The 27,756-nt window shown below is 47.8% G+C and overlaps 1 protein-coding gene and 1 long non-coding RNA gene across 2 annotated transcripts; one reads left to right on the top strand and one right to left on the bottom strand.

The window, feature by feature from the left end:
* The first annotated feature begins 16 nt into the window (after positions 1 to 16).
* On the top strand, positions 17 to 8,884 carry LOC309350009. Its single transcript, XR_014160250.1, has 3 exons — positions 17 to 165; positions 7,239 to 7,873; positions 8,272 to 8,884. It is a non-coding gene; the product is annotated as an uncharacterized lncRNA (long non-coding RNA).
* A 329-nt stretch (positions 8,885 to 9,213) lies between these two features.
* Positions 9,214 to 27,756, bottom strand: LOC309349876 (protein PML-like; the record flags this gene model as incomplete). Its single annotated transcript, XM_081876240.1, has 9 exons — positions 27,515 to 27,756; positions 25,073 to 25,545; positions 23,217 to 23,791; positions 22,331 to 22,368; positions 20,954 to 21,064; positions 18,923 to 19,187; positions 17,204 to 17,259; positions 14,596 to 14,713; positions 9,214 to 10,010 (listed from the first exon to the last, which is right to left on the bottom strand). Exons 1-9 carry the CDS (start codon positions 27,551 to 27,553, stop codon positions 9,214 to 9,216), a joined length of 2,472 nt encoding a protein of 823 aa, XP_081732366.1. The 5' UTR covers positions 27,554 to 27,756.

The following is a 27,756-nucleotide window of genomic DNA, read 5'->3' as shown; positions in this document are numbered from 1 at the left end:
GGGGAAAGCTGTAGCAGACAGCAAATGGAGGTCAACTAGTCCCTGAATTTATTATTATTGTTTTTGTTTATTAAATTTATATAGTACCCTTCATTTGTAGATCTCAGGGCGGTTCACAACATAAAAATACAATATAAAAAACACAGAATGCAGAGTAAAAACAGAGTAAGTGTTAGAGACTTCAGATTCTGTAAATTCAGAATCTAGACCAGAATGGAAAAATCCAGGCAGCAATATTTTTATTGACTTTGGTTTATTTGTCAGACAAGCAAAGCAAAGTGGGTACATTCAGGAAAAATGAGAGAATGCCCCCGAACACCAGGGGCAGACAACTTTTATACCTTTTGGCAAAAGCACAGTTCAGCCCTTGACCCAGCCCTCAAACATTCCCCTTTATGCATATTAATTGAAACTCAACCAATTAAAGAATTGATGGTGGCCCTTCGGTTCCAGGCTGCATTATCCGCAAGGTGGTGCTGTAAGCTTATAAACCTCTTGACCTACATACCCTTCCTAGTAAAGCCGCATTGACCATCTGTTAGACTTGTGGCGAGCTACCTTCTCCTGTTGCTCATTTGTGGTGGGCTACATCTTCCTGTTGTTCGCTCTATTCTCGGTCTGTTTACTGGAATTGGGTCAGCAGCTAGAGCAGGTGTGAAGTGCTCAGACCACATTTGCTGCATTTGCAAAGAATGCTTTTGCAAACAGAAGAGAGATAGCTTTTAGCTTTTAGCTTGCTCCTTATAAAATGGCTTCAGTCTGGCTCTCCAAAGTGGACCTCTGGTCTCCACTCCTTCATTCCCCCCTTTCCATCACGAAAATGCTGACCAATTCCGGTTCATCATTTTCGTTTTGATGGATCAATAGGTACCACATCATAGAGAGCCAGATGGGAAAAGTTGGCATGGGAGGCCAGGGGACTCTTTCCCGCTTTGGCCAATGCCAGCAAAAATACATGAACATCCAAAGAAATAGGGCAGTACATACCACTCCTACCCACCAACCCCAATATTTCCATAGTTCCTTCCACCAATACTCGGGGTCATTCCTAATATTCTTTTACCGCTGAAGGGCCCACTGATATTCGTATTCAATTATTCGCTGGACCTCAGGGGTGACTCTCCACCTTATTTCGGAAGCTCCTACTACTTGGATCAACTTCCCAACTATTCCCGGTGGGTGGGGACCCCTGTGGTCTCCTGGGAGAGTACTATATCCAAAAGGGGCTTCTTCTTCCACGTAAATGATGTTGCACCCACAAGAATATATCCACCCCTGCAACGGCCTGACACACACGGAGTGACTATATCAAGGGGTTCTGGTCCCAATACCAAAAGTCCTAGTGGTGCCTCTAAATTTGCTGGAGAGCAAGTCTCTACGTTGGGGACGCTGCCCTCGGGCACCCCTCCCATCCAATTCTTCTGGAACTAGGTGCCCTGTCTGTCTACTGGGTGGCAACTCTTATGCAGCCACAAGAATACCCTGCCACATTCAAGGGTGGAGTTACCAGGCCCAGTAGTTCAGGTAGTATTCTGGGATTTTGGGAGACTCGAGCCACCACAATAATCACAGGTGGGGCTGCAGAATTTACAGACACCTGTTCAGCAATTTTAATGCACACCTGGTTAAGGCTCCCACCCATGCAACACCTGGAGTAAGATTTGGGCCTGGTTTATCAAATGGGGTTGGTATGGTTCGGTAGGGTCAGGGCAATAAGACATAGAGCAAATCAATACAGAAAATAAGAGAGAAAATATAAAGTCTTTGTGACTGTCCTTGTGATGAGTAGTCGCAGGATCTCGTTGCCCGTGGCTCAACGCATTCCCGGTAGCGTCAAACACAAGGTGATGATCAGCTTCAGAGGGTCAGCAGGATTTCAGACGCGTGTGATGTACCCAGGGGATCACCTCGGCTACTTTCACTGCAGTTGGGGATGAGGGGGTTGCCAGACGCTGTCACCCAGAGGAACTGGTGAACCGGCTCAGTGAGACTGCCGCGGGACTGCACGATGTACGCTCGAGGGAATACCTGGAAAGGAAGCAAACACACACACGACAAACAAAGGGATTGCACTTGTCCTTGGGTGATGTGATTTTTTCATCTGCCCCAAACTGGCGGGGATGTCTCGGACGAAAGGAGGTGGCCTGCCATACAAAAGCTCAAAGGGTGATCTCAGTCTCTTGGTTGGTGCACAGGACACAGTTTTGGGATATAGCAGCAGTTAGTTATAGCAACAGTTAGTTGTAGCAGCAGTTAGTTGAGATAGGTTGGTGATGTAGAATATTCTCCCAAGGTGTGCTTTAGCAGCTGGGCTTCCCAAATGGGTGGATTCGTGGTAATTCTTCACAATGACACTGGCCAGATGCTGGGGCACCAAAAACACGGCTGCCTGGTCCTTCCTGGAGCGTTGCTCCTTCTTGGCTGGCCCACTGCCGTTCATCAAGGGTGTAACGCGGTTCCACATCATCTGGAGTGAGTTCTGGGATTATTCTTTTGGCATAGCAGGCATTTCCTGGAAATCTGGGCTGCCAGTTGATAAAGGTTGGCTATATAGACATACTTCTCCAGCTGCTTGGTTGTGGCATCTGGCCTCATGTGGGTGGACTCATAGTATCTGGTTTGTTAGCAGTGCTTAAGATCCCTTCTGGGACCACTGCTCCAATAACTGAGGCTGGGGCTGGTTACCGGGCTGCTTCCTTGGCCACTCTGTCTGCCAATCGATTTCCTCTGGCCACTTCTCTTGGTCCAGTCTTGTGTCCATAATCTCAATGCAATCGTGCGTCTGCTCCTCACCTTCTCCTACCGGCAACAGGGTAGCTGGGTTGAGGGCGGTGGTGACCACTGGTGGAGGTTTCAGAGCTGCCTCACAAGCTGCATTATCTGCTTTCCGGTCGCCTCTAGTGACCATGTTCCGACCTTTGCCATGGCCTTTGCAGTGCATCACATCAATCTCTTTGGGGGCCCATACAGCTTCTAGTAACGTCTCAACTTCTGGACCGTATTTCAGAGCTTTCCCGGCTCTTTCCATAGGGCGCCATGCGCATGCAGGGTTAAGAAGGCATATTTAGAATCAGTATAGATGTTAGCCTTGCATCCAGCTGCCAATTGCATGGCAATGCCTTTCGCTGTTGGACTTCACCTCAAAGGACAAATAACTCTTGGAGACTTTGGCCTCCTCAGAACTCTTGGAATGGCTTTTGGGTGCTCTATTGTCTGAGGAACAGCTTGCCACTGCCTTTTCAGCCTTTCTCCAACACACAGTCCATCACACAGATGCATTGAACCGTAGAAACAACTTCCCAAAACAACCTCAGCCCCCTCTGGGCTTGGTACTCAGCCCCCTCTGGGCTTGGTACTCTTTCTGGGCATCCTCTAGGCCCCTCTGGTCTGGCTTCTACTGCGGCCTGACATGCCGTCTTCACTGCTTGCCACACAACCCACGGCTGCTCAAGAGCATCAACCACGTCTGCTTCACAAGCCTCCACTGCGCCTGTAAACTTCTTAATGGGCTGGGCAAAGCCTGTTTCAGCCTGTGTACTTTCCCATAGCTGCTTTTCTGCCAGTCAGTAATACATGCATTTTGACCAGACTTCCCAATTGGCTCCATGCAGCCTTTTACAGGGGTAATTCTTATGGCCTTGCTGTTGCTGAGCAGGCATCTTCCTCCCCCTTGGCTGCGGGTCTCTGAATGGCTACGGCGGACCCCTCGGATCCCTGTGCTGTGAGCCATTGCCGTGCCTAACACTGCTGCCTTTTCTTTCCTCCACTGCTTTTTTCTCCCTCTTCTCAGTCTCTCCTCTTTGTTTAAACACCTTCTGGGCGATGGCCATGAGCTGAGATCTGGACATGTCCTGGAACCCAGGCTGTTTTGGATTTTGGTTCTAATGTCCTTTGCACATTGTCCTATGATAGGTACTTAGAGCATTGCGATTGTCCACATTATTTGGGTCCCACTGTGGGTTGGTTAAGGGATATCGTTGAGGCCACTCTGCCTCCTGAACCTGCTGTTCTTTTAGGTGTTCTAGAGCCTGTGTATTAATTCTCCTCCTTTCCTCTGAAGTAAAGAGAGTGTTCAGCAATTGCTGACAGTCTGTCCAGGTAGGCTCATGTGCTGCAAATATGGAGGACAGCAAGTCCACCATTGCCTGGGGCTTCTCAGCAAACGCAGGACTGTGGGTCTTCCAATTCATCAAATCAATGGTGGTGAGGGGGACATATTGAAGGGTGAATGTCCTAGGCTGTGGTGGCGGGGCAGGTGGGGCAGGGACATTTTGAGCACCGTCTTGCCCTGCCGGAGGTGCAGGGGGTGGAGGTGGTGGATTGTCAAAAACCACGCGAAGGGGGGTCAGGACTGCTGTCCCTGCCTCTACACTGGACGTGGGCTGATTGGATCTGCACTGTTTTAGGTACTTTCAAAAGGCTTTTTCTCGACCCCTGTGATAAGCGTCTGCAGCATCTCGATACATAGTGGTCGAACTTCTGTATTTGCTCATCTTTTTCCTCAATTCTGTAAGACTGGAATATAATTCATCCAGGACCTGGTCACTGGGCTCTGCCTTGTGTACTTCTGGGCTGGCTGGCAGCCCCCCCTTTCCTGCTTTGGCTCCTGGGGCCGCATATCGGGGCAGCGGTGGAGCTTTGAGGATATGGGGCTGTCCCTGTCCTCCCAAGGGGCCACTTTTGCCTCGGATCCCTGGTAAATGGGCTTCTTGAGGCGTTTTCCTGCCTGTGCTCCTTTAATTTCATTGAGCAGTCTTATATTTCTTCAGCCAGGGGGGTGGGGGGGTTCTCTATTATCACTTAAACCTCTAGAACTTCATCCATGTTCACAAACTCATCCAAGTTAAATGGAGAAAGTTCTTCCTCTTTTTTTTATGCAGTTTTTGTTTTGTTTTGTTTTTTTTTTTTTAAACTTCTAGTAGCTCTGCCAGCAGACACCTGACCTTGGCTGCTCACACCCTGTGGTCAGCTTCAGGTGTCCGGCTTGCTTCTTCATCTGTTCCCTCATCCTTTTTCTGTGGCAACTAACTTGTCAACTGTGGTGGCCACAAACATGCAGGTCTTCTCTTGAGGCTCCTCTGCCTAAGCCTCAAACCAGGGGTCTGTTACAGTGTTCTCTGAGACACACCTGAGCTCTGAGCCATTCAGCTGGTGCCTGATTAAGAACACCAATTAAATTGTCCTCCCTGTCTCAACTGTAACTGCTATAGGTCTGAAAGCATTTCGTATTTCCTAGCCATAGACCACCTCTCACTGGTCATCAGAGAAGCTAGGGGGCTGCTGGTGGTTTCCCTGATGTGTTCCAAACTGCCGCTGGTCACAGAGGTACCCAGCTCTTCCCTAACTAAATTCTGGGATTTAGGTTGACCTTCCTGGTCAAGTTGTAGTTACTATAGGGATCAAAACTATTGGAGGTCTGCAAGGCTCATGTGCTTCCCAGTTCAGTAATGGGCTTTGGAGAAACTAGGAGGCTTGCCTTACTACCAAAGCCACAGCTCAGCAGAGAATTCTCCAGCTCTGCCTGGCTGAACTCTTGCCTTCATTGAGGTCCAGAGATCTGAAAGCTTTGTATGCACTCTAGTTCTATATACTAACTTGGATAGCCTAAGGGATCTCTGGAGCGATCCCCTCCATCGCTCCCAGAGGTACATCTGAGTCTGAAACTCTTCCCTAAGTAGATACTCAGCCTCAAAGAGATACTCCTTGTTGCCCTGTCCCAGCTAGAGCCTCTATGTTTCTTAAAGATTTGATGCCTGATGACTGAGGAACAGGCATCAGAAAAATTTGGGGGTGGTTATTCCTTTGAGGCCTCCTCTCTCTGATTGCAAGCAGTTTGGGCCAAATCAAAAGCATTCAAAAGGACTACATTGGCTTGCTTCAGACCCCATTTTTTCAGATACTCCGCTGAATCCTTTCTTGAAATTGTTCAGCATGCACTGTAGGGGAGTTATTGGACCTTTCGAGCCACCCCCTCCCATATTTAATATGGTCCTTGTGCAGCGTCCCCAAACACCAAACACACACACATGCAGTTCCCAATTTTCCTTGCCCAGTCGAGCTCGCGCTGCTGGGAAACAAAGTACTTATTGGTTCTACCCCAGGGGAATACCCTGGGGTTACACACACACATGCACCAAGTGCCTCTTTCACTGGACGCTGTACCACACACTAGCCTCCCGGTTCCCCCCCTTTTTCCTTTCTGCCTTCCTTATACCTTTAAATCCTTAAGCGTGGGTGGTTTTCAGGGGCCAACTCTACCCTTACTGCCACCAAGCACGCTGGACAGGTGATCAGTCTGTCCCTTCTCCTTAGCCAAGGAGGTTTCCTATGTCCTCAGGGCCCTTTGCCCATGTACTCACCCCAGCCGGCTGGTCTCTGCCCTGTTCTCCCAACCTCGGTCCTTCAATCCGTTGTCTCCTCTCACAGGATCCAGCAGAAGGGTCAAATTGGCTTCGCCCTCCTCCGAAGAAAAACCTCGGTGGCGCCAGGAGTAAGCGGCCTATTGGCTCTTCCCCTGCGTCCTGCCTAGAAAAGGACAAGGGAGCTGCCTTCTGGTCTTTTTGAGGACTTAAGGTCCTTGATCCGAGTCACCTGTGGCACCAGAAATGTTAGAGACTTCAGATTCTGTAAATTCAGAATCTAGACCAGAATGGAAAAATCCAGGCAGCAATATTTTTATTGACTTTGGTTTATTTGTCAGACAAGCAAAGCAAAGTGGGTACATTCAGGAAAAATGAGAGAATGCCCCCGAACACCAGGGGCAGACAACTTTTATACCTTTTGGCAAAAGCACAGTTCAGCCCTTGACCCAGCCCTCAAACATTCCCCTTTATGCATATTAATTGAAACTCAACCAATTAAAGAATTGATGGTGGCCCTTCGGTTCCAGGCTGCATTATCCGCAAGGTGGTGCTGTAAGCTTATAAACCTCTTGACCTACATACCCTTCCTAGTAAAGCCGCATTGACCATCTGTTAGACTTGTGGCGAGCTACCTTCTCCTGTTGCTCATTTGTGGTGGGCTACATCTTCCTGTTGTTCGCTCTATTCTCGGTCTGTTTACTGGAATTGGGTCAGCAGCTAGAGCAGGTGTGAAGTGCTCAGACCACATTTGCTGCATTTGCAAAGAATGCTTTTGCAAACAGAAGAGAGATAGCTTTTAGCTTTTAGCTTGCTCCTTATAAAATGGCTTCAGTCTGGCTCTCCAAAGTGGACCTCTGGTCTCCACTCCTTCATAAGAACAATACGAAACTAATAGCTCCACCCGCCACACACATTTAAAAGGGTTCTGAAACTGAAACCGTTCTGAAACTGCTTTTAAACTGACGTAGTCTGGAGCTGTGATATTAAATTGGGTTGGCTGCTATATCTGCATTAGGGTGATCTGTTGCATTGTAGAATTACTGAACTGTAGGGTTGGAAGGCACCCAAAGGGCCAGCTAGTCAACCCCCTGCAGTGCAGTAGAGCCCCTCCATTTTCAGGGGATTTTAGAAGGGCAACTTGTCTCATGCAAGGGAAAGAAAATCAGCACCTCCTTAAATTCTCTCATGGACAGCCCACAGCTATTACTGCCTGCCAGGAATCAGGAATCACAAAGCAATGGGCAAACGATCTGGTTGTGCTCTTCAGGTGTTGAGATACAACATTTAGGCTCCAATCCTGCACACACTTACCTGAGAGTAAGTCTCATTAAACTCAGTGAGCATACTTCCGAGTAGACGTATAGGGTTGCCCTGTGGGCCATTTTCTAGGAAGGGGTAGGAAAGTTTGGGGACCTGATGTTGTCGGACTCTCAACTCCCATGAACCCTGCCCAGAGTAGCCAGTGGTCAGGGATGGTGGGAGTTTTAGTTCAGCTACATCTGGGTGGCGCTGTGGGTAAAAGCCTCAGCGCCTAGGGCTTGCCGATCGCATGGTCGGCGGTTCGAATCCCCGTGGCGGGGTGCGCTCCCGCTGCTCGGTCCCAGCGCCTGCCAACCTAGCAGTTCGAAAGCACCCTTAAGTGCAAGTAGATAAACAGGGACCGCTTACCAGCGGGAAGGTAAACGGTGTTCCGTGTGCTGCGCTGGCTCGCCAGATGCAGCTTGTCACACTGGCCACGTGACCCGGAAGTGTCTCCGGACAGCGCTGGCCCCCGGCCTCTTGAGTGAGATGGGCGCACCAACCCTAGAGTCTGTCAAGACTGGCCCGTACGGGCAGGGGTACCTTTACCTTTACCTTTACCTTTACATCTGGGTAGCCACAGGGGCCCCATCCCTGTCCTAGACTAGAGGACAAAGATAGCTCTACTCAAAAGGTTTCAGCTGGACTTGCAAATTAAACTCCAGTGCTGAGATGAGTCAACCCCAAAGCATAGCTGTCAACGTTTTCCTTTTTTTAAAGGTAAATTCCCTTATTCTGAATAGGATTCCTCGCAAGAAAAGGGAAAAGTTGACAGCTATGGCCCAGAGGTTGGTGATAATGGCTGAACCTTATCAACTCATGCAGCTGCATGGAACGATGTTACAGGTTGACTGAGTTAATTTTCCTCCCTTATCTTTATGCTTGGGCCAGTATGAGTATTTCTGTTATGGTTCCCTGATTGCATTTTGATTGACAAATAGTTGCCTAGGTACAAACTTGAAGAAAAAAAAACATAGTTTACTTGTGGATCTTAATTGCAAAATAAAGATGTGCTTTAGTAAAAAAAAAGTAAAAAAAAAAATTTGTACTTATTTCATTAACATGGTAGAAGCATAGAATTGTAGAATCTGCTGTTCTGGAGGGTCGGACTCGAGGCAATGGCTTCAAGTCACAAGAAAGGAGATTCCGACTAAACATTCGCAAAAATGGTAAGAGCTGTTCAGCAGTGGAACAGACTCCCATGAGAGGTGATGGACTCTCTTTCCTTGTCAAAACAAAACAAATTCCTTCCAGTAGCACCTTAAAGACCAACTAAGTCAGTTCTTGGTATGAGCTTTCGTGTGCATGCACACTTCTTCAGATACACTGAAACAGAAGTTTCCAGACCCAGAAGTTTCTGTTCCAGAAGTTTCTGTTTCAGTGTATCTGAAGAAGTGTGCATGCACACGAAAGCTCATACCAAGAACTGACTTAGTTGGTCTTTAAGGTGCTACTGGAAGGAATTTGTTTTGTTTTGACTATGGCAGACCAACACGGCTACCTATCTGTAACTGTCTCTTTCCTTGGAGGTTTTTAAGCAGAGGTCGGATGGTCAGGGATTCTTCAGGTGCGGTTCCCTCATTGCAAAGGGTTGGACCAGATGAGATTCTAGGAGGTTGCTGCCGGCAGCAGATGCCAAGAAGCCGAATTGCAGTTGTTGGAAGTAGAAGCGAATCTTGCTCAGCTTTTGGATTTTCTCTTCCGTGTCCTTTCGGTGGCGATTCAGGAACCTGCACAACTTGCTCAGCCCCCTTTCTGGGTCTTCTTGGTAGATGTGCTGGAGCATGGAAAGGCAGACATTGTGCAGTGCCAAGGTTTTTGCAGAGGGCTCAGAGAGGAGCTTCTGCGACAGGAGGGGTTGCAGGGAGGCGTAGGACCGTATGTTGGAGTAGGCAATGACTGTCCTTCTCTCCATCACAGGGTTAACCTCCAAGACAGTACACAAATCCTTCAGGGCCTTGGCGCAGTCGTCGGCCCGCGTGTCGTTCAGGTCGCCCCAGCGATATGTGTCGTCCAGGCTTTTCAGTGTGTAGCTGGGCAACTCTGGGACCTTCTCCTTAATGAGGGGCAAGGCATCGATGAAACCAAAGATGGAGGCTTCAAATCTTTCCTCCTTGTTGATAGCTTGCAGGGCGCCAACCAGGGCTGGGAGATGGTCCACAGACCAGATGTCATACCCCACCAAAATGGGCAGGGGGAGGGAGCAGACGTAGTCGAAGAACCCCTCCAGCCCAGTCTCGGAGAATTTGCTTCTTGCGTCTCCGCCAGAGGAAGGCAACAGCGGCCGGATCATGACAGAGCAGCAGTATGCTTCTTCTGCTAGGGCAACCAGGTGCAGGATGTCACCCGCTGAAAGAGCAGTGAGAGGAGGTTAGTCCAGATTGAGCACAGAGGCATGCACATCACAAATACAGTGGTACCTCGGGTTAAGAACTTAATTCGTTCCGGAGGTCCGTTCTTAACATGAAACTGTTCTTAACCTGAGGTACCACTTTGGCTAATGAGGCCTCCCGCTGCCACCGCACTGCCGCCATGCGATTTCTGTTCTCATCCTGGAAGCAAAGTTCTTAACCTGAGGTAGTATTTCTGGGTTAGCAGAGTCTGTAAGCATCTGTAACCCAAGGTACCACTGTAAATAAATATTACTCAAGAGCCATCAGGTTATTTCAGGCAAGAAGCCAGGCCAAGTGGGTTGCTGATTTATTTATTATCATTTATTTTTTGCATTTATACCCCACCTTTTTTTCTTCATGGTTCTCCCCCCATCTCATTTAATCCCACACAACAACCCTGTGAGGTAGGTTGGGCTGAGGCACGGACTGGCCCAAAGTCATCCAGAAAGCTTCATGGCTGAGTTGGGGTTCAGTGGCAAACCGCCTCCAACTATGGCATGAGAAAGTCAATAGAGAAAAGTCTTTCCCCCTCTCTCATAACATGAATTCATGGTTGATGATGATGATGATGATGATGATGATGATAATTTATTATTTATACCCCACCCATCTGGCTGGGTTTCCCCAGCCACTCTGGGTGGCTTCCAACAGAACACTAAAATACAATTACAAAAACATTAAAAGCTTCCCTAAACAGGGCTGCCTTCAGATGTCTTTTACAAGTCTAGTAGTGTGGCACTTGCTTCCTCAGGAGGCAGGGATGGCCACCCATTTCAGTGTCTTTTAAAGAGAACTGGACAAATGCACGGAGGGGGCTGCCAATGGCTACTAGCCAGGATGCCTCTGGTGCTGTGGGTTAAACCACAGAGCCTAGGACTTGCCGATCAGAAGGTCGGTAGTTCGAATCCCCGTGACGGGGTGAGCTCCCGTTGCTTGGTTCCAGCTCCTGCCAACCTAGCAGTTCAAAAGCACATCAAAGTGCAAGTAGATAAATAGGTACTGCTCCGGCGGGAAGGTAAAGGACGTTTCTGTGTGCTGCTCTGGTTCGCCAGAAGTGGCTTAGTCATGCTGGCCACATGACCCGGAAGCTGTACGCTGGCTCCCTCAGCCAGTAAAGAGAGATGAGCGCCGCAACCCCAGAGTCGGCCATGACTGGATCTAATGGTCAGGGGTCCCTTTACCTTTAGGATGCCTCTGCTCTATCTCTACTGTTGGAAGTAGTGATGTTTCTGAATCCCAGTTGCTGGAAAGAGCAGGAGGAGAGAGTTTCTCTTGGGCTGAAATCCTGCTTGCAAGTTTCCCACAGGCATCTAGTTGGCACTGTGAGAACAGAATGCTGGACTGGATGGGGCACTGGCCTGATTCAGCAGGCTCTTACGTTCTAGGTAGCCATATGCCATTGATGGGCTGACACCCCCCCCCCTGCTTTAAGGGTATTTTTAGAAGGCAACGCCAGGGTGTGGGTGTGAGCACCTGATCTTCTACCGCTTTCCTACAAACATATTCACTGTGGTTATCCAGTTTGGTCAGAGGCCAAGCAATGGGTGCAGATCTGTGTCATGAACCTGTGCCCCTGCATCTTTTAAGTGCCTTGCAATACCCTTACTCCTCCCCCCTTAGAAACCACCTGAGTTAGTGACCATCAGCACACCTTGTAGCTAGAAAGACCATAGGTAAGCTCAGATCACCACCATGCATTTAAAGCGCCCTTATACCTCTTTATTAATCCAGAATGTGGAAGCTACAGTAGATTGGTGACGGAGACTGCAATGCGCTCTATGCGGGGCTACCTTTGAAGGTGACCTGGAAACTACAACTAATCCAGAATGCAGCAGCTAGACTGGTGACTGGGAGCAGCCGCTGAGACCATATAACACAGGTCCTGAGAGATCTGCATTGGCTCCCAGTACGTTTCCGAGCACAGTTCAAAGTGTTGGTGTTGACCTTTAAAGCCCTAAACGGCCTCAGTCCTGTATACCTGAAGCAGCATCTCCACCCCCATCGTTCAGCCTGGACACTGAGGTCCAGCGGTGAGAAGTGAGGTTACAGGGAACCAGACAGAGGGCCTTCTCAGTAGTGGCGCCTGCCCTGTGGAACACCCTCCCAGCAGATGTCAAGGCAATAAACAACTATTTTACCTTTAAAAGACAACTGAAGACAACAGGATTCCCTGTTTAGGGAAGTTTTTAATGTCTGATGCTGTATTGTTTTTAACATTCAATTGGAAGCTGCCCAGAGTGGCTGGGGAAACTCAGACAGATGGGCGGGGTATACATAATAATTATATTATTATTTATCTATTTTGTAAAATTTACACACTGCTTGATTGGAGGAAACCTCAAAGGGCCTTACAAAAAGACTTTAGCGCTAGCTGCAGTCCCCAAACTGTCTTCAAGGGCAGTCCCACGTAAAGAACATCACAGTAATCTAACCACAAGGTGGCCAGGCTATCCCTTTCCACGAATTTGGGGAAAGGGGCTCCCAATGTCGGAGCACCCCAGACTTTCAAGGGTATGTGCATGACAAACACATCCACCTGCCAGAACAGGCCACCTGCCACAGGACCTGAGTCTTGTCAGGATTCTGCTTGCCCTGACGGAGCCTCCAAGTCAAGGTCGGTTTGTGAAATCATCATGTACTTGTGGATTTCCCCTGTGGCCCCTGGCTAGGCACCATTGGAAAACAGAAGGCTGATCTGATACCAGCTTGTGCTCTCATTGGAATGTATGTTGGAAGAAGAAAAAGTTGGTAGCATCTTCCCTGCTGGAAGGAGGGCAGCAGGTGAGCAGCCCCTTTCCCGATGCCCCTCTGATACGCCAGCCTCTCCCTTCACTCCCAGGTAGGGATGGGAACATATGCCAATTTTGGTTTCTCTCGGTTTCTCTTTTTCCAGTCTTAGGTTTAGTTCTCCACAATTCCATATCAGTTTGTAGATTTTTTAAAAAAGAGAAACTCCTCATGAAAAGCCACCAACATCTTAGTTCAAATCTCTCCTCATCTACACATTTGTGTGCACCGTTTTGCCCAATCTGCACATTTCTGCAAATCAGTTTTCTCTAATATAAGACTTTCTTGTAGCGGCTATTGATACAATTGATCATAATATCCTTCTGGACTATCTAGAGGAGCTGGGGGCACTGCTATACAGTGGTTCTACTCCTTCCTCCTGGGCCGTGTCCAAAAAGTGGTGGTGGGGGATGAGTGTTTAGACCCCTGGGACCTCACTTGTGGGGTGCCTCAGGGTTCTGTCCTCTCCCCCATGCTTTTTAACATCTACATGAAACCACTAGGAGAGATCATCAGGGGGTTTGGGCTGGGTGTCCATCAATATGCGGATGATACCCAGCTCTACCTTTCTTTTAAATCGGAACCAGTGAAGGCAGTGAAGATCCTGTGTGAGTGTCTGGAGGCAGTTGGAGGATGGATGGCGGTTAACAGATTGAGGGTGGATCCTGACAAGACAGAAGTACTGTTCTTGGGGGACAGGGGGCGGGCAGGTGTGGAGGACTCCCTGCTCCTGAATGAGGTAACTGTGCCCCTGAAGGACCAGGTGCGCAGCCTGGGAGTCATTTTGGACTCACAGCTGTCCATGGAAGCACAGGTCAATTCTGTGTCCGGGGCAGCTGTCTAGCAGCTCCATCTGGTACGCAGGCTGAGACCCTACCTGCCCAGGGACTGTCTTGCCAGAGTAGTGCATGGTTTAGTTATCTCCTGCTTGGACTACTGCAATGCACTCTATGTGGGGCTACCTTTGAAGGTGACACGGAAACTACAACTAATCCAGAATGCGGCAGCTAGACTGGTGACTGGGAGCGGCCGCCGAGACCATATAACACCGGTCTTGAAAGACCTACATTGGCTTCCAGTACGTTTCCAAGCACAATTCAAAGTGTTGGTGCTGACCTTTAAAGCCCTATACGGCCTCAGTCCTGTATACCTGAAGAAGCGTCTCCACCCCCATCGTCCAGCCCGGACACTGAGGTCCAGTGCCGAGGGCCTTCTAGCAGTTCCCTTGCTGCAAGAAGTGAGGTTCCAGGGAACCAGGCAGAGAGCTTTCTTGGTGGTGGTGCCCGCCCTGTGGAACGCCCTCCCATCAGATGTCAAAGAGATAAACAACTACCTGACATTTAGAAGACATCTGAAGGCAGCTCTGTTTAGGGAAGTTTTTAATGTGTGACATTTTAATGTATTTTTAATCTTTGTTGGAAGCTGCCCAGAGTGGCTGGGGAGACCCAACCAGATGGGCGGGGTACAAATAATAAATTATATTATATATCCTTTTTAGCAATATGTGTGTGTTTTTATGCACACTTTACCCTGGGATATGCAATTTTGTGCATGTGACTTGGCTGGATAACTGCACTGTGCAGTAGCACAGACTTTGCAGGATGGATGGGTTTTGGTTTATGCGTTGTTTTGGAAAGTGCAAATCAAGTAGATTTGCCTTCAAATGGAAACTGAACTGAATTTCTCCCCCACCCCTTCTTCCCAAGCGACAATTTTGCCGTATCTGATTTCAAAAGTGGCTCTCAGCCCCTTACGTAGAAGCTTCAGGTCGAAGAACACCATGGTCCCTTGCCCCAACTGAAACTCCTGCCTCAGGCGTTCTTCCTGGCTATTCTGTGATCTGTTCCTGATGTCCCGTAGCAAGCTAGATTCCTGGCGAGAAGACAGACAAGTGGGGGGGGGGGACACTTCAGAGATTATGGGCCACTGACTCACCTCCCTCACCCAGCCACAACCACTGCACTGCTGCCTTGGGGGTGGAGGGTTCCATGTCCCAGAAAAAAGAGCACTGTGACAACTTAAAAGACTAACAAGATTTTATTCGCAGAATCACAGAACTGTCGAGAAGGAAGATACCCCCAAGCAGGGCCGGATTTAGGTTTGATGAGGCCCTAAGCTACTGAAGGTAATGGGGTCCTTTATATGTTCAGCTGTCCTTTGTCAACAACAAATTGTCGCTGTTTTTGTGTGTGTTGAATATATGCTATATGGTAATTTATGGACCTAATAGGTATCTAAAGCCATTTGCACATAACAAAATATGTATTTTATCAAAGCAATTGTTGAACTGAAATACAATTAAGAAGTATATTAGCAGTGAAATACAATTAAGAAGTACATTTTGGGGGGCCCCCAAGAGAGTGGGGCCCTAAGCTATAGCTTGTTTCGCTTGTACATAAATCTGGCCCTGCCCCCAAAGGTCATCTGGTCCAAACCCCTAGGAATTGCAGGGAAAATGTCACGAGTAAGATGGACCGACAAGATGATTCCTCATCATTCTGGGAAACAGTGACAAATGGTGCCGCAGGGTTCTGTCCTGGGCCTGTTGTTGTTAAACATCTTTATAAATGACTTGAAGGAATTGAGGGGATGCTCATCAAACCTGCAGGTGACAGCAAACTGGGAAGGGTAGCCAATGCCGCAGAAGACAGACTCTGGATTCAAAAGGGCCTTCAGAGACTGGAGACCTAGACTTAAACTTACAAAATGAATTTCAATGGGTACAAATGTTCTACACTTAAGCAGGAGGAACCAGATACACAAATATATGATGGGGGGACACCTGGCTTACTAGCAGTACATGTGAAAAGGATCCAGGGGTCTTAGGAGACCACAAGCTTTGCATGAATGAACAATGTGATGCAGCAGCAAAAATGGTGAATGCTATTGTAGGCTAGTGCCCAGATCAAGGCAAGGAACAGTTCCACTCTATTCTGCCTTGGTCAGACCCCACCAGGAATACTGTGTCCAGTTCTGGGCACCACAATTTAAGAAGGATGTTGACAAGCTGGAACAGGTGCAGAGGAGAGCCACCAAGATGATTGAGGGTCTATAAACCAAGCCTTATGAGGAGTGGTTGAAGGAGCGGGGTATGTTTAGCCTGGAAAAGAGGAGACTGAAAGGAGATATGATAGCCATCTTCAAATATTTCAAGGCCTGTCACATGGAGGATAGAACAAGCTTGTTTTCTCCTGCTCTGGAGGGTAGGACTCAAACCAGGGCCGGATTTAGGGCTGATGAGGCCCTAAGCTACTGAAGGTAATGGGGCCCTTTATATGTCCAGCTGTACTTTGTCAACAACAAATTGTTGCTGGTTTTTCCTCTGTGGAATATATGCTATATGGTAATTTATGGACCTAATAGGTATCTAAAGCCATTTGCACATAACAAAATATGTATTTTATCCAAGTAATTGTTGAACTGAAATACAATTAAGAAGTATATTAATAGTGAAATACAATTAAGAAGAAGTATATTTTGGGGGGGGGCAAAAGAGTGGGGTCCTAAGCTATAGTTTGTTTAGCTTATACAGTGGTGCATCGCAAGACGAAAAGAATCCGTTCCGCGAGTCTCTTCGTCTTGCGGTTTTTTCGTCTTGTGAAGCAAGCCCATTAGTGGATTAGCGCTATTAGCGGCTTAGCCGGTTAGCGGATCAGCTGATAAGCGGCTTAGCGGATCAGCTGATAAGCGGCTTAGTGGCTTAGCGGATCAGCTGATAAGCGGCTTAGTGGCTTAGGAAAAGGGGGGGGGGAAACCCGCAGGAACTCGCAAGACATTTTCGTCTTGCGAAGCAAGCCCATAGGGAAATTCGTTTTGCGAAGCGCCTCCAAAACGGAAAACCCTTTCGTCTAGCGGGTTTTCCGTCTTGCGAGGCGTTCGTCTTGCGGGGCACCACTGTACATAAATCCGCCACTGACTCAAACCCATGGCTTCAAGTTACAAGAAGGGATATTCTGGTTAAACATCAGGAAGAACTTTCTGACAGTGAGAGCTGTTTGACAGTGGAACAATTTCCCTCAGGAGGTGGTGGGCTCTCCTTCCTTGGAGGTTTTTAAGCAGAGGTTGGCTGGCCATCTGTCTTGGATACTTTAGCTGAGATTCCTGCATTGCAAGGGGGTTGGACTAGATGACCCTCAGGGTCCCTTCCAACTCTGCAATTCTACGAACATCGAAGGTTTGCTTCGCTGCGCCTATGTCACAATCAGGTGCAAGAAAAGGATTGCTCTTTTATTATTCTGTATAGTTGAAAAGGGCCACCAACGTGCTGTGAGACCACGGCCTTCACAAGGGACTCCGCTGTCCAGGGGGCGGTGAGGAGGGCACCATGCGACAGTGTGGCAGCACCTGGGTCTCTGCACTCACCACAGATTCGTCGTCGGTGATTTCGTCTCCCGAGGAAATGCTCACAGGAGCATCACCTGCAAGAGAAAAGCCGGACATCCAATGAAGGCTAGCCTTCTGCGCTGGCCTTTCCCACTGCCAAGTGGCTCTTAGTATCGGAAAGCACTTTCTAATGTTAAGTTACAATATACAATGGTACCTCGGGTTACAGACACTTCAGGTTACAGATGCTTCAGGTTACAGACTCCGCTAACCCAGAAATAATACCTCGGGTTAAGAATTTGCTTCAGGATGAGAACAGAAATCTCACAGCGGCGGCATGGTGGCAGTGGGAGGCCTCATTAGCTAAAGTGGTGCTTCAGGTTAAGAACAGTTTCAGGTTAAGAACGGACCTCCAGAACAAATTAAGTTCTTAACCTGAGGTACCACTGTACACACAAACAAACACATTATTATTTTTGGATGAGGCACACTTCTCTCACAGCTGGCTCCAGTTTAAAAGAGGCATTCCTGCCTTTCTTTCAGGTAATGCTTCTTCTGAAATTTGTGTATGTACCTGTATTAAAAATATATACAGTGGTACCTCGGGTTAAGAACTTAATTCGTTCCAGAGGTCCGTTCTTAACCTGAAACTGTTCTTAACCTGAGGTACCACTTTAGCTAATGGGGCCTCCCGCTGCCGCCGCACAATTTCTGTTCTCATCCTGAAGCAAAGTTCTTTACCCGAGGTACTATTTCTGGGTTAGCAGAGTCTGTAACCTGAAGTGTATGTAACCTGAGGTACCACTGTATTTTTGAAAACCTGATTGATTGTGGGTGCTTTTTAATCAATAGAGAAGGTTTCAATCCACTACATGACCTGACTGATTAAACTAGGGGTAGGGAGACTGCACCCCTCCAGAGGCTGTTAGATTTCAATGGTCAGGGATGTGGGTGGGAGTTGTAGTTCAGTGACATTTGCAGGGCACCAGGTTCCTCACACTTGGTGGCCAAGTGGTTCAGGCGATAGATTAGAAATCCACTGGGATCTTGCCCCACAGGTTCAAATCCTGCTGACGACATACCAATGTTACTACAGTGGTGCCTCGCAAGACGAAATTAATCCATTCCGTGAGGCTCTTCGTATAGCGGTTTTTTCATCTTGCGAAGCAAGCCATTGACAGCTTAGCGGATTAGCGCTATTAGCGGTTTAGCGGCTTTTAGCGGATCAGCTGATAAGTAGCTTAGCGGCTTAGGAAAAGGGGAAAAAACCTGCAGGAACTCGCAAGACATTTCGTCTTGCGAAGCAAGCCCATAGGGAAATTCGTTTTGTGAAGCGCCTCCAAAACGGAAAACCCTTTCGTCTAGCTGGTTTTCCGTCTTGCGAGGCATTCGTCTTGCGGGGCACCACTGTATTTGAGAGTGAGCGTGGTGTAGTAGTTGGTCAGACGATGACCGGGGAGAGACCAGGGTTCAAGTCCCTACTCAGCCATGAAGCTCACTGGGTAACTTGAGGCCAGTCCCTGCCCTTCAGCCTAAGAATGAGGAGGTGGGGAGCTCCTTGGCGAAAAAGGTGGGATACGAATGCCACAGATAAATAAATATACCTGGATTAAACAATTCAGCCTTCTTGAGGCTGTCAATTTCACTATGAGAAGCTCACTTCTCACGATGAGAAGCCTGCCCCTCTCAAAAAAGATATCAAAAATGTGTGACTTGGTCTTAAGAATCCCTGAGTAAAACAGCAGCTTCTGTCTGTACCTGGCTCAGACAGCTCTGGCTCAGACCTGGGGGGACACTTTGAGCTGTCCATGCCTTCTCCTGCCTTGTTCCTGCTCCCTGTGGAAGGGGAGCATCCTGGAGATTGAGAACTGGTCCAAGTTTGTTCCAGCCTCCTGTTGCTAGGCAGCTGCCTGGATCTGGCACCATCATCACCATGTTCCATTTTCACCACTTTTGTAGGGGTCTGTACAGCTCTTTCCAGGTAGGCACAGTTCCTCTTTGCTGGCGACTTCGGAAGGTGGCCCTGGGAGACAAGAGCACGGAATAGGATGATATGGCCATTAATTAATTAATTCCTTTGTGCAGCGAAAGCCACTACAAAGTGAGATACAAAAAAACTCCAAAACCACACATACAAAAATATTATGCAGTTAAAATAATCGTTAAAGTTAGGCATTCCATCTAATAAAAATTTGCTCTTCTGAAGAATTCAACTTAGGCCCACAAATATTTCTCATTGAAAATGCCACTCTAAAGACAGTGGAGGCCATCTTTGTCAGAAATGTTAAGGGGACCTGTCCCCTGATAAAAAGTGAACCACGTTCCCCCATGATCTTTCAGCTGAGAGGTTTTAATCTTTGAACACGGTTGCATTTACTACTACTACTAATACTACTACTTTGGGCTCTTTGCATTTTTGTGGGGAAAAGAAATGAATGATTCTGAGACATTTGAATTTAAAAGAAATATTGTTTAACAGAAAGTGGAGAAGATGGATGCTATCAGGGAGTGTATATATTAAATAACTTTTTTATGTAACTGGCAGATGGAAAATCGGAAGTCTGTTTTATTTTTATTTGTTTCTTTTTCTTTTCTCTCCCCCCCTTCCTTTCTTCTTCCTGCTTCTTTCTTTTTATCCCCCCCCCTTCTCTTCTTCATTTTCTGTTCTTATATCTTTCGAGTCCTATGTCTGGGATCTTTATTAGCGTCCAGGGACTGCATGTCATGGAAAATAGTTGATGGAGGACGCTGGATGAGAAACTGGGAAGTGCCGGTCTCCCAGGATGAGAGAACTACTTTTAAGAGAGGGCTCCGTATTCTATTTTTACTTTGGGTAGCTGTTTCTGTTTTTTATTTACATTCGTTTTCTATACCTTACTGTATCACAACAAAACTTTAATAAAAATCTTAACTGATTTTAACAAAATCAGGTATTGGACACAGGATAATAAATATGGTTGAATATGGTTGAGAAGTATTGAAAGTAGGAGACGTATAGATGAGCGCTCTGATTCTTCCACATCACATAGTGTTGCCATAAAATCCAGACGCAAAAGTTATTGAGCTTTTGGGGGGCGGGGGGGGGGTTGCCTGAAGCTGTTGAGCTTTAAAGCTAATTTAAAGAAAGTTGCCCAAACCAACACTGCTGACATGGGTTGCCATCTGACTGGCATTTTTGCAATTTCCACCCGGAAACTGCTTCCAACTGCAGTATTATGCGTATGTCCAGGGACGTGGGTGGCGCTGTGGTCCAAACCACAGAGCCTAGGGCTTGCTGATCAGAAGGTCGGCAGTTCGAATCCCCGTGAGCTCCCATTGTTCAGTCCCAGCTCCTGGCCCACTTAATAGTTCGAAAGCACGTCAAGTGCAAGTAGATAAATAGGTACTGCTGCGGCGGGAAGGTAAACGGCGTTTCCGTGCGCTGCTCTGGTTTGCCAGAAGCGGCTTAGTCATGCTGGCCACATGATCTGGAAGCTGTCTGCGGACAAACACCAGCTCCCTCAGCCTATAGAGCGAGATGAGCACACAACCCCAGAGTCATCTGCGACTGGACCTAACAGTCAGGGGTACCTTTACCTTTATTAGGAAATTCCAGAAGTATGGCAACCCTAGCATTACCCCACATTTTTGCTGTTCCAATCTCTCTCCCCCCCCTCTCTCTCACTCACACACACACACACACACACACACACCCCTAGAAGGAAGCCCCCTTCCCACATTCGTCACAACCAGAGAATGCAGGACAGTGGGAGGGGAACAGAGGGAGGGGAATTGTGCTTTCTGACTTACCAGATTACTGGTGCTTGCGCTGCTGCTGCTGGGGCCATCTGGGTCGCTGGCATCTGTCTTTCTGGCCACCGCATTAAGGCGATGGCGGGGAGGCTGTTTTTCACACCCTCTCTGCAGATGGGTAATGCAAACAGTTTTATGAGTGTTTTAATAGAGAAAACTCCCTCTATTATCACATGAATACTCTGGAGTTAACTATTTGTGGTAGTGTTTATAATAAAACAGTAGCAAAGTGAAGGCTCCACTCCCTCCCTCCCCAGAGGTCCAAAATGTGAGGAGTTACTTCCAATGTGTGTATCTAATTGTGTTCTGAACACTCTGTGAAGGTTTCCACAGTGAGGCACAAAAACTTAGTTCAAGACACACACTGTTTACAGAGGATTTTAAGCTGCCCAATTTGATGGCAGGCGAAGACTTTCTTGTTCCCAACAAGCTTTTGGGAACTGCCTGTTTTTAAGGAAAGGACTGGTGTTGGGGTGTTTTTATTGCAAAGATCTGTATATCTTAATAGACACACAAGCACACACATGCTTAAATGTTTTTAAGGATGTTCCCCTCCCCAGTTTTTAGCTGTTTCTGTTTTATCTGTGAGCTGCCTTTGACTAGATGACTGAAAATACTCGGAGTCAAGAGTGGATTTCATGCTCTTTATTCAGCTCATAGTGGTGAGGAGGAATGGAAGTTCCCCCAGGATGTCTGCTTTATATACATTATTTACACAATGGGCCCCACATAATTGGCTAATTCCGGGATTCACCTGTAGGCCAATTAGGTTGCGGATTCACTTCCACCTAGAGCTGGATTGGGTGGCTCCTGTGGACCAATCAGACTGCTGCATTCTGTATCCTATTGTTCTAGGACCAATCAGACTGCTGCATTCTGAATCCTATTGTTCTAGGACCAAGCAGACTGCTGCATTTTGGATCCTATTCAACTCAGTTATGACAATGACCCTCAGGGGCTCTTCCAACTCTAGAATTCTAATTCTATGACCATATTTTCCAAGCCACTCAGCTCCTGATAGGATTTCACGTCCACTCAAGGATTCGAAAGCAAGTTGCCCTGCCTATCTAACCCCATTCGCTATCCAATGGTTAAACTGTCAGCTTCTCCCTTAAACTCTCTCTTTTCTCTCCTGAGTGGCATCTCTGAAAAGATCCCTCATATATGCAGCTGGAGTTTGTCAATATGGAGACGACAGTTCAAGATGAACACCAGAGACAGGGGAACCTTCAACCCTCCAGAATTTGTAGGGCCACAACTCCCATCATCCTTAGCCATTGGCCATGCCGCCTGGGACTGATGGGAACTGGAGTCCAGTAGCGTCTGGAGGCGCACTTGTTCCCCAGTCCCAATGTATGCAAAAGCAGCTCTCACCTGGTTGGGTGCAGTTTCCGGTCCACCTGGGACAGCTTCTAAAAAAGAGTGAGGCATTATTAATTAGAAAATGGAGCAAACTGGTCTGTTCCTATTCAGAGACAGAATCACCAAGTATTTCAATTCTGCAGCCATCACTGGCATATCTCTGTTAGTTTTCCATCTTCCTACACAAAACGTTAAGGAATGTATTTCACTTTGAAACTTTACTATTCTATAAAATTGACCATCCTTGCACCACAAAGCATTAATGAAAAGACCTTTTTAACTTTTGCCTGTCAATCATCCTTATTGTTCTATATAATCATAAATCCTACGCACTCTGGACTTAATGGTCTTATGAGCGGCACTTTTTGAGATGGGTCATGAGCATTCCTTCACCTGTGGTTCTGGGAGCCCCTCCTGCTCATTCTGTTGATGGGGTCTCTAGACTTCCACCCTGAAGCCTACCAGCTAAACAACTCTCCTTTACTCAAAAGTTTGTCACAGTGATGGCCACATACAAAAAGTATGACCTCTTACAATCTGTGCAAATCTGTCACACAAAAAGTGGGCAGCAGCTGCACAGATCTTTTTGTTCTGCCTACCTGGAGATGAGCTGCAGAAAGTATTCAATCTAGATACTCTGAAAGCTGAAATCTCTCTGCACATGAGCTATGACAGTCACTATGTTGAGAGCTTCTGACTGGCGGGTGTGTAAGAGGAAACACCAACAAGGTGGCTCTGATTATTTCTTTGCTCTGGCAAAGAACCAGTTTAGAAGTCCTGCCCTGGTGCCACCACTGGGACTAGGCCTTTCCACACACAGAGCAGGAGGTCTGCCACTGGGTTCACTTCCTCTCCTACCCAGTCAAACCAGCCAGTCATTGCTCTTCAAGACTCTCACCTCTGGCCTTTGTCACTCTTTCATACAGAACCTGCAGCTGGCTCTTGACCTCTGCAAAGTCCCTCGCTTGGATCTGGAAGTTGACAACTGGTGGCTGGTTATCTCTGAGCTTCTCCAGTGAACTTTTGATGTAGGGTTGCATCTCCAAGACCACCTGGTCAGAGGCGTAGAGCTGCATCTTCTCCACCAGCTGCTCGCTGGATGCCATCCTCTTGACTAGGCCTTCCACGTCCTTGAGCATCCTCTCTACATCCTTGACTTGTTGCTGGTGCTGGTCCTCCACTTCTGCTAGGAACTTGGCCTCCTTTTCTTGCAGCACCTTCACCATCTTGGCAATCTGTTGCTGGATCAGCTCCCTCGTCTCGTTCCTCGTCTTCTCCATGCTTGCCACCAGCTCCTGGAGGTTGCGGTAGGTTTCGCTGTGGTTGCTTTTCTTGAGCTCTCTTTGCATGCTCTGCAGCTCGTTTTGCATGCGCTTGATTTCGTCCTGTATTTCGCAGTGCTGGCTCTGGTGTTTGCTGTCCAGCGTAACGCAAACCACGCACATGGGCCGCTTACACTCATTGCAATAGACTCTGTAAATCAAACGCCATTGGCTTTGTTATTGGGACCGCGGCTCATAGTTATTATTATTATTATTAATAGTTTTTTCATTATGATTATTTTAAATTCTAGTAACACTGAAAATTAGTTCTTTTAAAAAAGATAAAGCTAAAGGTAAAGGGACCCCTGACCAATAGGTCCAGTCGTGACTGACTCTGGGGTTGTGGCGCTCATCTCGCTTTATTGGCCGAGGGAGCCGGCGTACAGCTTCCGGGTCATGTGGCCAGCATGACTAAGCCACTTCTGGCGAACCAGAGCAGCGGACGGAAACACCGTTTACCTTCCTGCCGGAGCGGTACCTATTTATCTACTTGCACTTTGATGTGATTTCGAACTGCTAGGTTGGCAGGAGCTGGGACCAAACAACAGGAGCTCACCCCATCGCAGGGATTTGAACCACCGACCTTCTGATCGGCAAGTCCTAGGCTCTGTGGTTTAACCCATAGTGCCACCTGCGTCCTTTTTAAAAAGATAAGTTGTCACAATTGCCAATATTGATGCACTGAGTTGATCATAAAACATGCAGAGAGGGAAAGAACGTTTACTGAACCCGGACACTCACATAGACCTGCGGTACTGGCTCATTTTGATTGTATGTAATCTGTTCTGGGAGTATTTCTGGCTTAACCACAGGGCACAAATGCTCTAAATAAATACATGTAACCTGATGCTTCTAAGCTGCTGTATTTGTATATAAAATGAAATTAGACCAGACAGTCAAAAAGGAAACCTCATCCCATCTGAATCCAGGAAGTTGGATTCCGTTGGAGGCAGCCCACTGGATCAGGCCAATGGCCCATCTAGTCCAGCATCCTATTCTCACAGTGGCCAACCAGACACCCATGGCAGGAAACCCACAAGCATTCAGGCAGAGGATGGGACAGTGGGCTCAACCCTGGCACTCAAAATAAGATCTCAGCAGAGCCGTCTTTCCTATTGGGCTTAGTGGTGCATCGTGCCAGGGCGCCGGCCTTTCAGGGGCGCCCCAGCGAGTGGGGGAGCTGCGCGGCTTTGCTGGCGGCCTCCCCTTTCCCTGCACGCCCGCCAGCTGTGCCCCGTCAACCATATGGCTGGTGGGCATGCAGCTTCCTTCCCAAGTCTTCGCGGGAGGAGAGTGATCCCCGCAGAGGCTTGGGAAAAGGTCAACATCCCTGGAAATGGGGGGTCGAAGGGATCTTGGCACCACGGCGCTGGATATGCTTAAGACGGCCCTGGATCTCAGACTGAGAATGAAGCACTAACGGACCACCTACCTTGCAGCATCGTTATTGTGGGTATTTTTGGGACAGTTCATGACACTTTGCTTTCTGGTCTCTGCAAGGAACTTTGCGCTCGACATGCCCTGGAGATTCTTCAGTGTTTTGACTTCATGGAGGCTGTTCTTCTTGACTCTCTCGTGGTTTGTGAAACACACGCCGTCGCAAAAGTGCCAGTCACATTCGGAACACCAGAACACCGCCTCTCTCTCAGAGCTACAGCTGCAGGCCAAATCTTGGCCTTGGCTGATCTTCTGGAAGATGCTCAGCTGGGACTGAAGGTTTGCAAAGAGCATGTTGCGCTTCAGTTCAGGGGGAGAGTACGGGGATCTGCATATGGCACAGTGACCACTGGGCTGGTTTTCTTCGAGGCACTGGCTGCACAGGTTGTGAAGGCATGGCAGGAGTTTGGGGCTCTGAACTTCCCCGTGGCAACTCTCACACAAGAGGAACTGTAATTCACCCATCTCCTGTTGTGGAAAAACAAGGATCAGGGGCAATAGTTTGGAAGATGTCCATTAAGCTTCAAGTAGGGATAGGAAAATGGGGTGGGTGGGGGAATCATCAGCATTTTGTTGCAAATTCCTCCCAACTTACACATTTCTGTATGACATTTTTTCCGTAACTGCACATTTTTGAAATTGGAATCTACATTGTCTATCAGAGATCCCACAAGCCCCACTTTGCAGCTGAATCTCCTGGCCCAGAACCGGCTTTTGTTGAAGCAGCCCAGGGGTTTAGGGGGCTGCTGCTCTGGCCCCAGCTCTTGGAGCTCAGGTGTTCCAAGGGTTTTCATCCTCTTGAGCCAGAGGACATGGCTACCTACTACTTTGGAGAAGGGGAGCCTCTTTTGGCACTTAGCCTCTCAGCTGCCATGGTTGCCAAATGCACAACTGGCTCAAGCACAGATCAGGTTACAAGGTACACAAGCCAGCAGTTGTATCAGAGCACTAAGGCACGTGGCTGGGCATAAGATAAGATGCTGTCCCAACACCTTATATGCCCCCTGAGCTCTCCTTTTTACAGTTACGGATTGAGGCAGGGCATGAATTATTATTTATAATGGAAACTATGTACTTAGCATTGCCTAACCCAATTGCAAGAAGGCAGAATGAGTAATTACTCATTTCCTGATACCGTTCAGCTTCCTGCTGAGTTAAGAAAAGGACCAAACCTAGATGAAGGTATTCTTGCAAGGACACACAAGAAGGTAAGAATCTGGATCTGGCCCATGGTTCATCTAGCTCAGCATCCTCTTCTCAGATGCCTTTGCGAAACCCACAAGTAGGACATTGCCCAGCCCCCCTGTGACTGGTATGCAAAGTCTTACTGCCTCTAACAGCGGACATGAAAAATGCCTTTTACCAAAACACTTTTAGATGGGGGCAAATCCCTTTCCTGGGTAAGACAGAGTATTTGCTGGTTCCACTCTGGTGATATCAAATCTGTTCAGAGCCTCTTAGGCACTCTGGCCCCTCTTCACTCCCACCAAGCCCTGTATTACAGATGGAAGCCAATTTCATTTCCCTCAGTTTCTCATTCCCACCCCCCTCCATCTTAAATCCAGTTCTCCACATTTTGCAGGAATTTGTGGGTTGTTGTTTTTTAAAAAATTGTCATGAAAATTCACCAGCACTTTAATGCAGTTTTCTCAGAATAAACATATCTTTAGATGCAGTCTTGACTAATGCACACATTTTTGCAAGCAATTCCTCCCAGCATAATGCATTTTCACTGGTAAAATATGCATTTCTGTAAACATTGCAAAATCTTGACAACTGAAAATTTTAGAGGATAGCTTAGTTTTGGTTTTAATATTGTCCAGAAAACATTAACTGGGTAGATTCAGCTGTAAACAACAACAACAACAACAACAACCTATTATTTATACCCCGTCCATCTGGCTGGGTTTCCTTACTGAACCGAGTTTCTCCCCCCTGCCCTGCCGTTAATTCTGTATATCTTTTTTTTGCCCACCTCCTTCGCTTTCACCCTCCCCTCCTCTACTTTTAACACCCACCCAAGTTCCTATGTTAGAGCTTATCAGGACCAGCGCCAGGGCCAGGGGGCATCGGGGTCTCCTGCTGCCCACCCCCTTGCCTGTGCGCACTAAAATCCTTGAGCGTCTCCTGGTCCTGCAGCTTCCCCCCCCCTCCTCCTCCCCCCCCCGCTCCCTTTTCCCACCATGCAAAAGAAGGCAAGGGAACGGAGAGGGGGGAACAGCTCCGTCTGGGCTGCAGTAGCTTGAAAAGGAGGAGAGGCTGCACTGAGGACCCCCTAAAAGCTGGACCCCCTAAAAACTGATCGCTTGTCACGGCACGGAAGTGGAGCAAATCTGGAAAGAGCTTCCGAAGGATGCCTTGGCTGTAAATGCCCCCGAGAGTTTCCTTGTTCCCTGAAACTCAGCCGAGCCCTCCCAGGACAAGTCCAGGGTCTCACCTGGCTCTCGGAGAGGGATGCTGAGGTCACCTGAGCCATGCTTGTCTCCCCACCAAGCTCTTTCCTCTTCCAGAGGAGCTCTTAACCGAGAAGAGAGGCTGCCCAGAAACTTTGCTTTTTAGGTTTCGTTTTCATAGAAACGGAAAGTCTTCCTGATTGTTGTGTGCACCCCTGGGCGTAGCCAGGATTTATGTTGGGGCATAACTGTCAACTTTCAAATTTGAAAATAAGGGATCAGCAGC

Source organism: Podarcis erhardii (assembly GCF_964252035.2).
Source record: "Podarcis erhardii genome assembly, chromosome: 9".
In the NCBI taxonomy this organism is placed as follows: Eukaryota; Metazoa; Chordata; class Lepidosauria; order Squamata; family Lacertidae; genus Podarcis; species Podarcis erhardii.
This window is presented reverse-complemented; position numbering and strand designations above follow the sequence as displayed.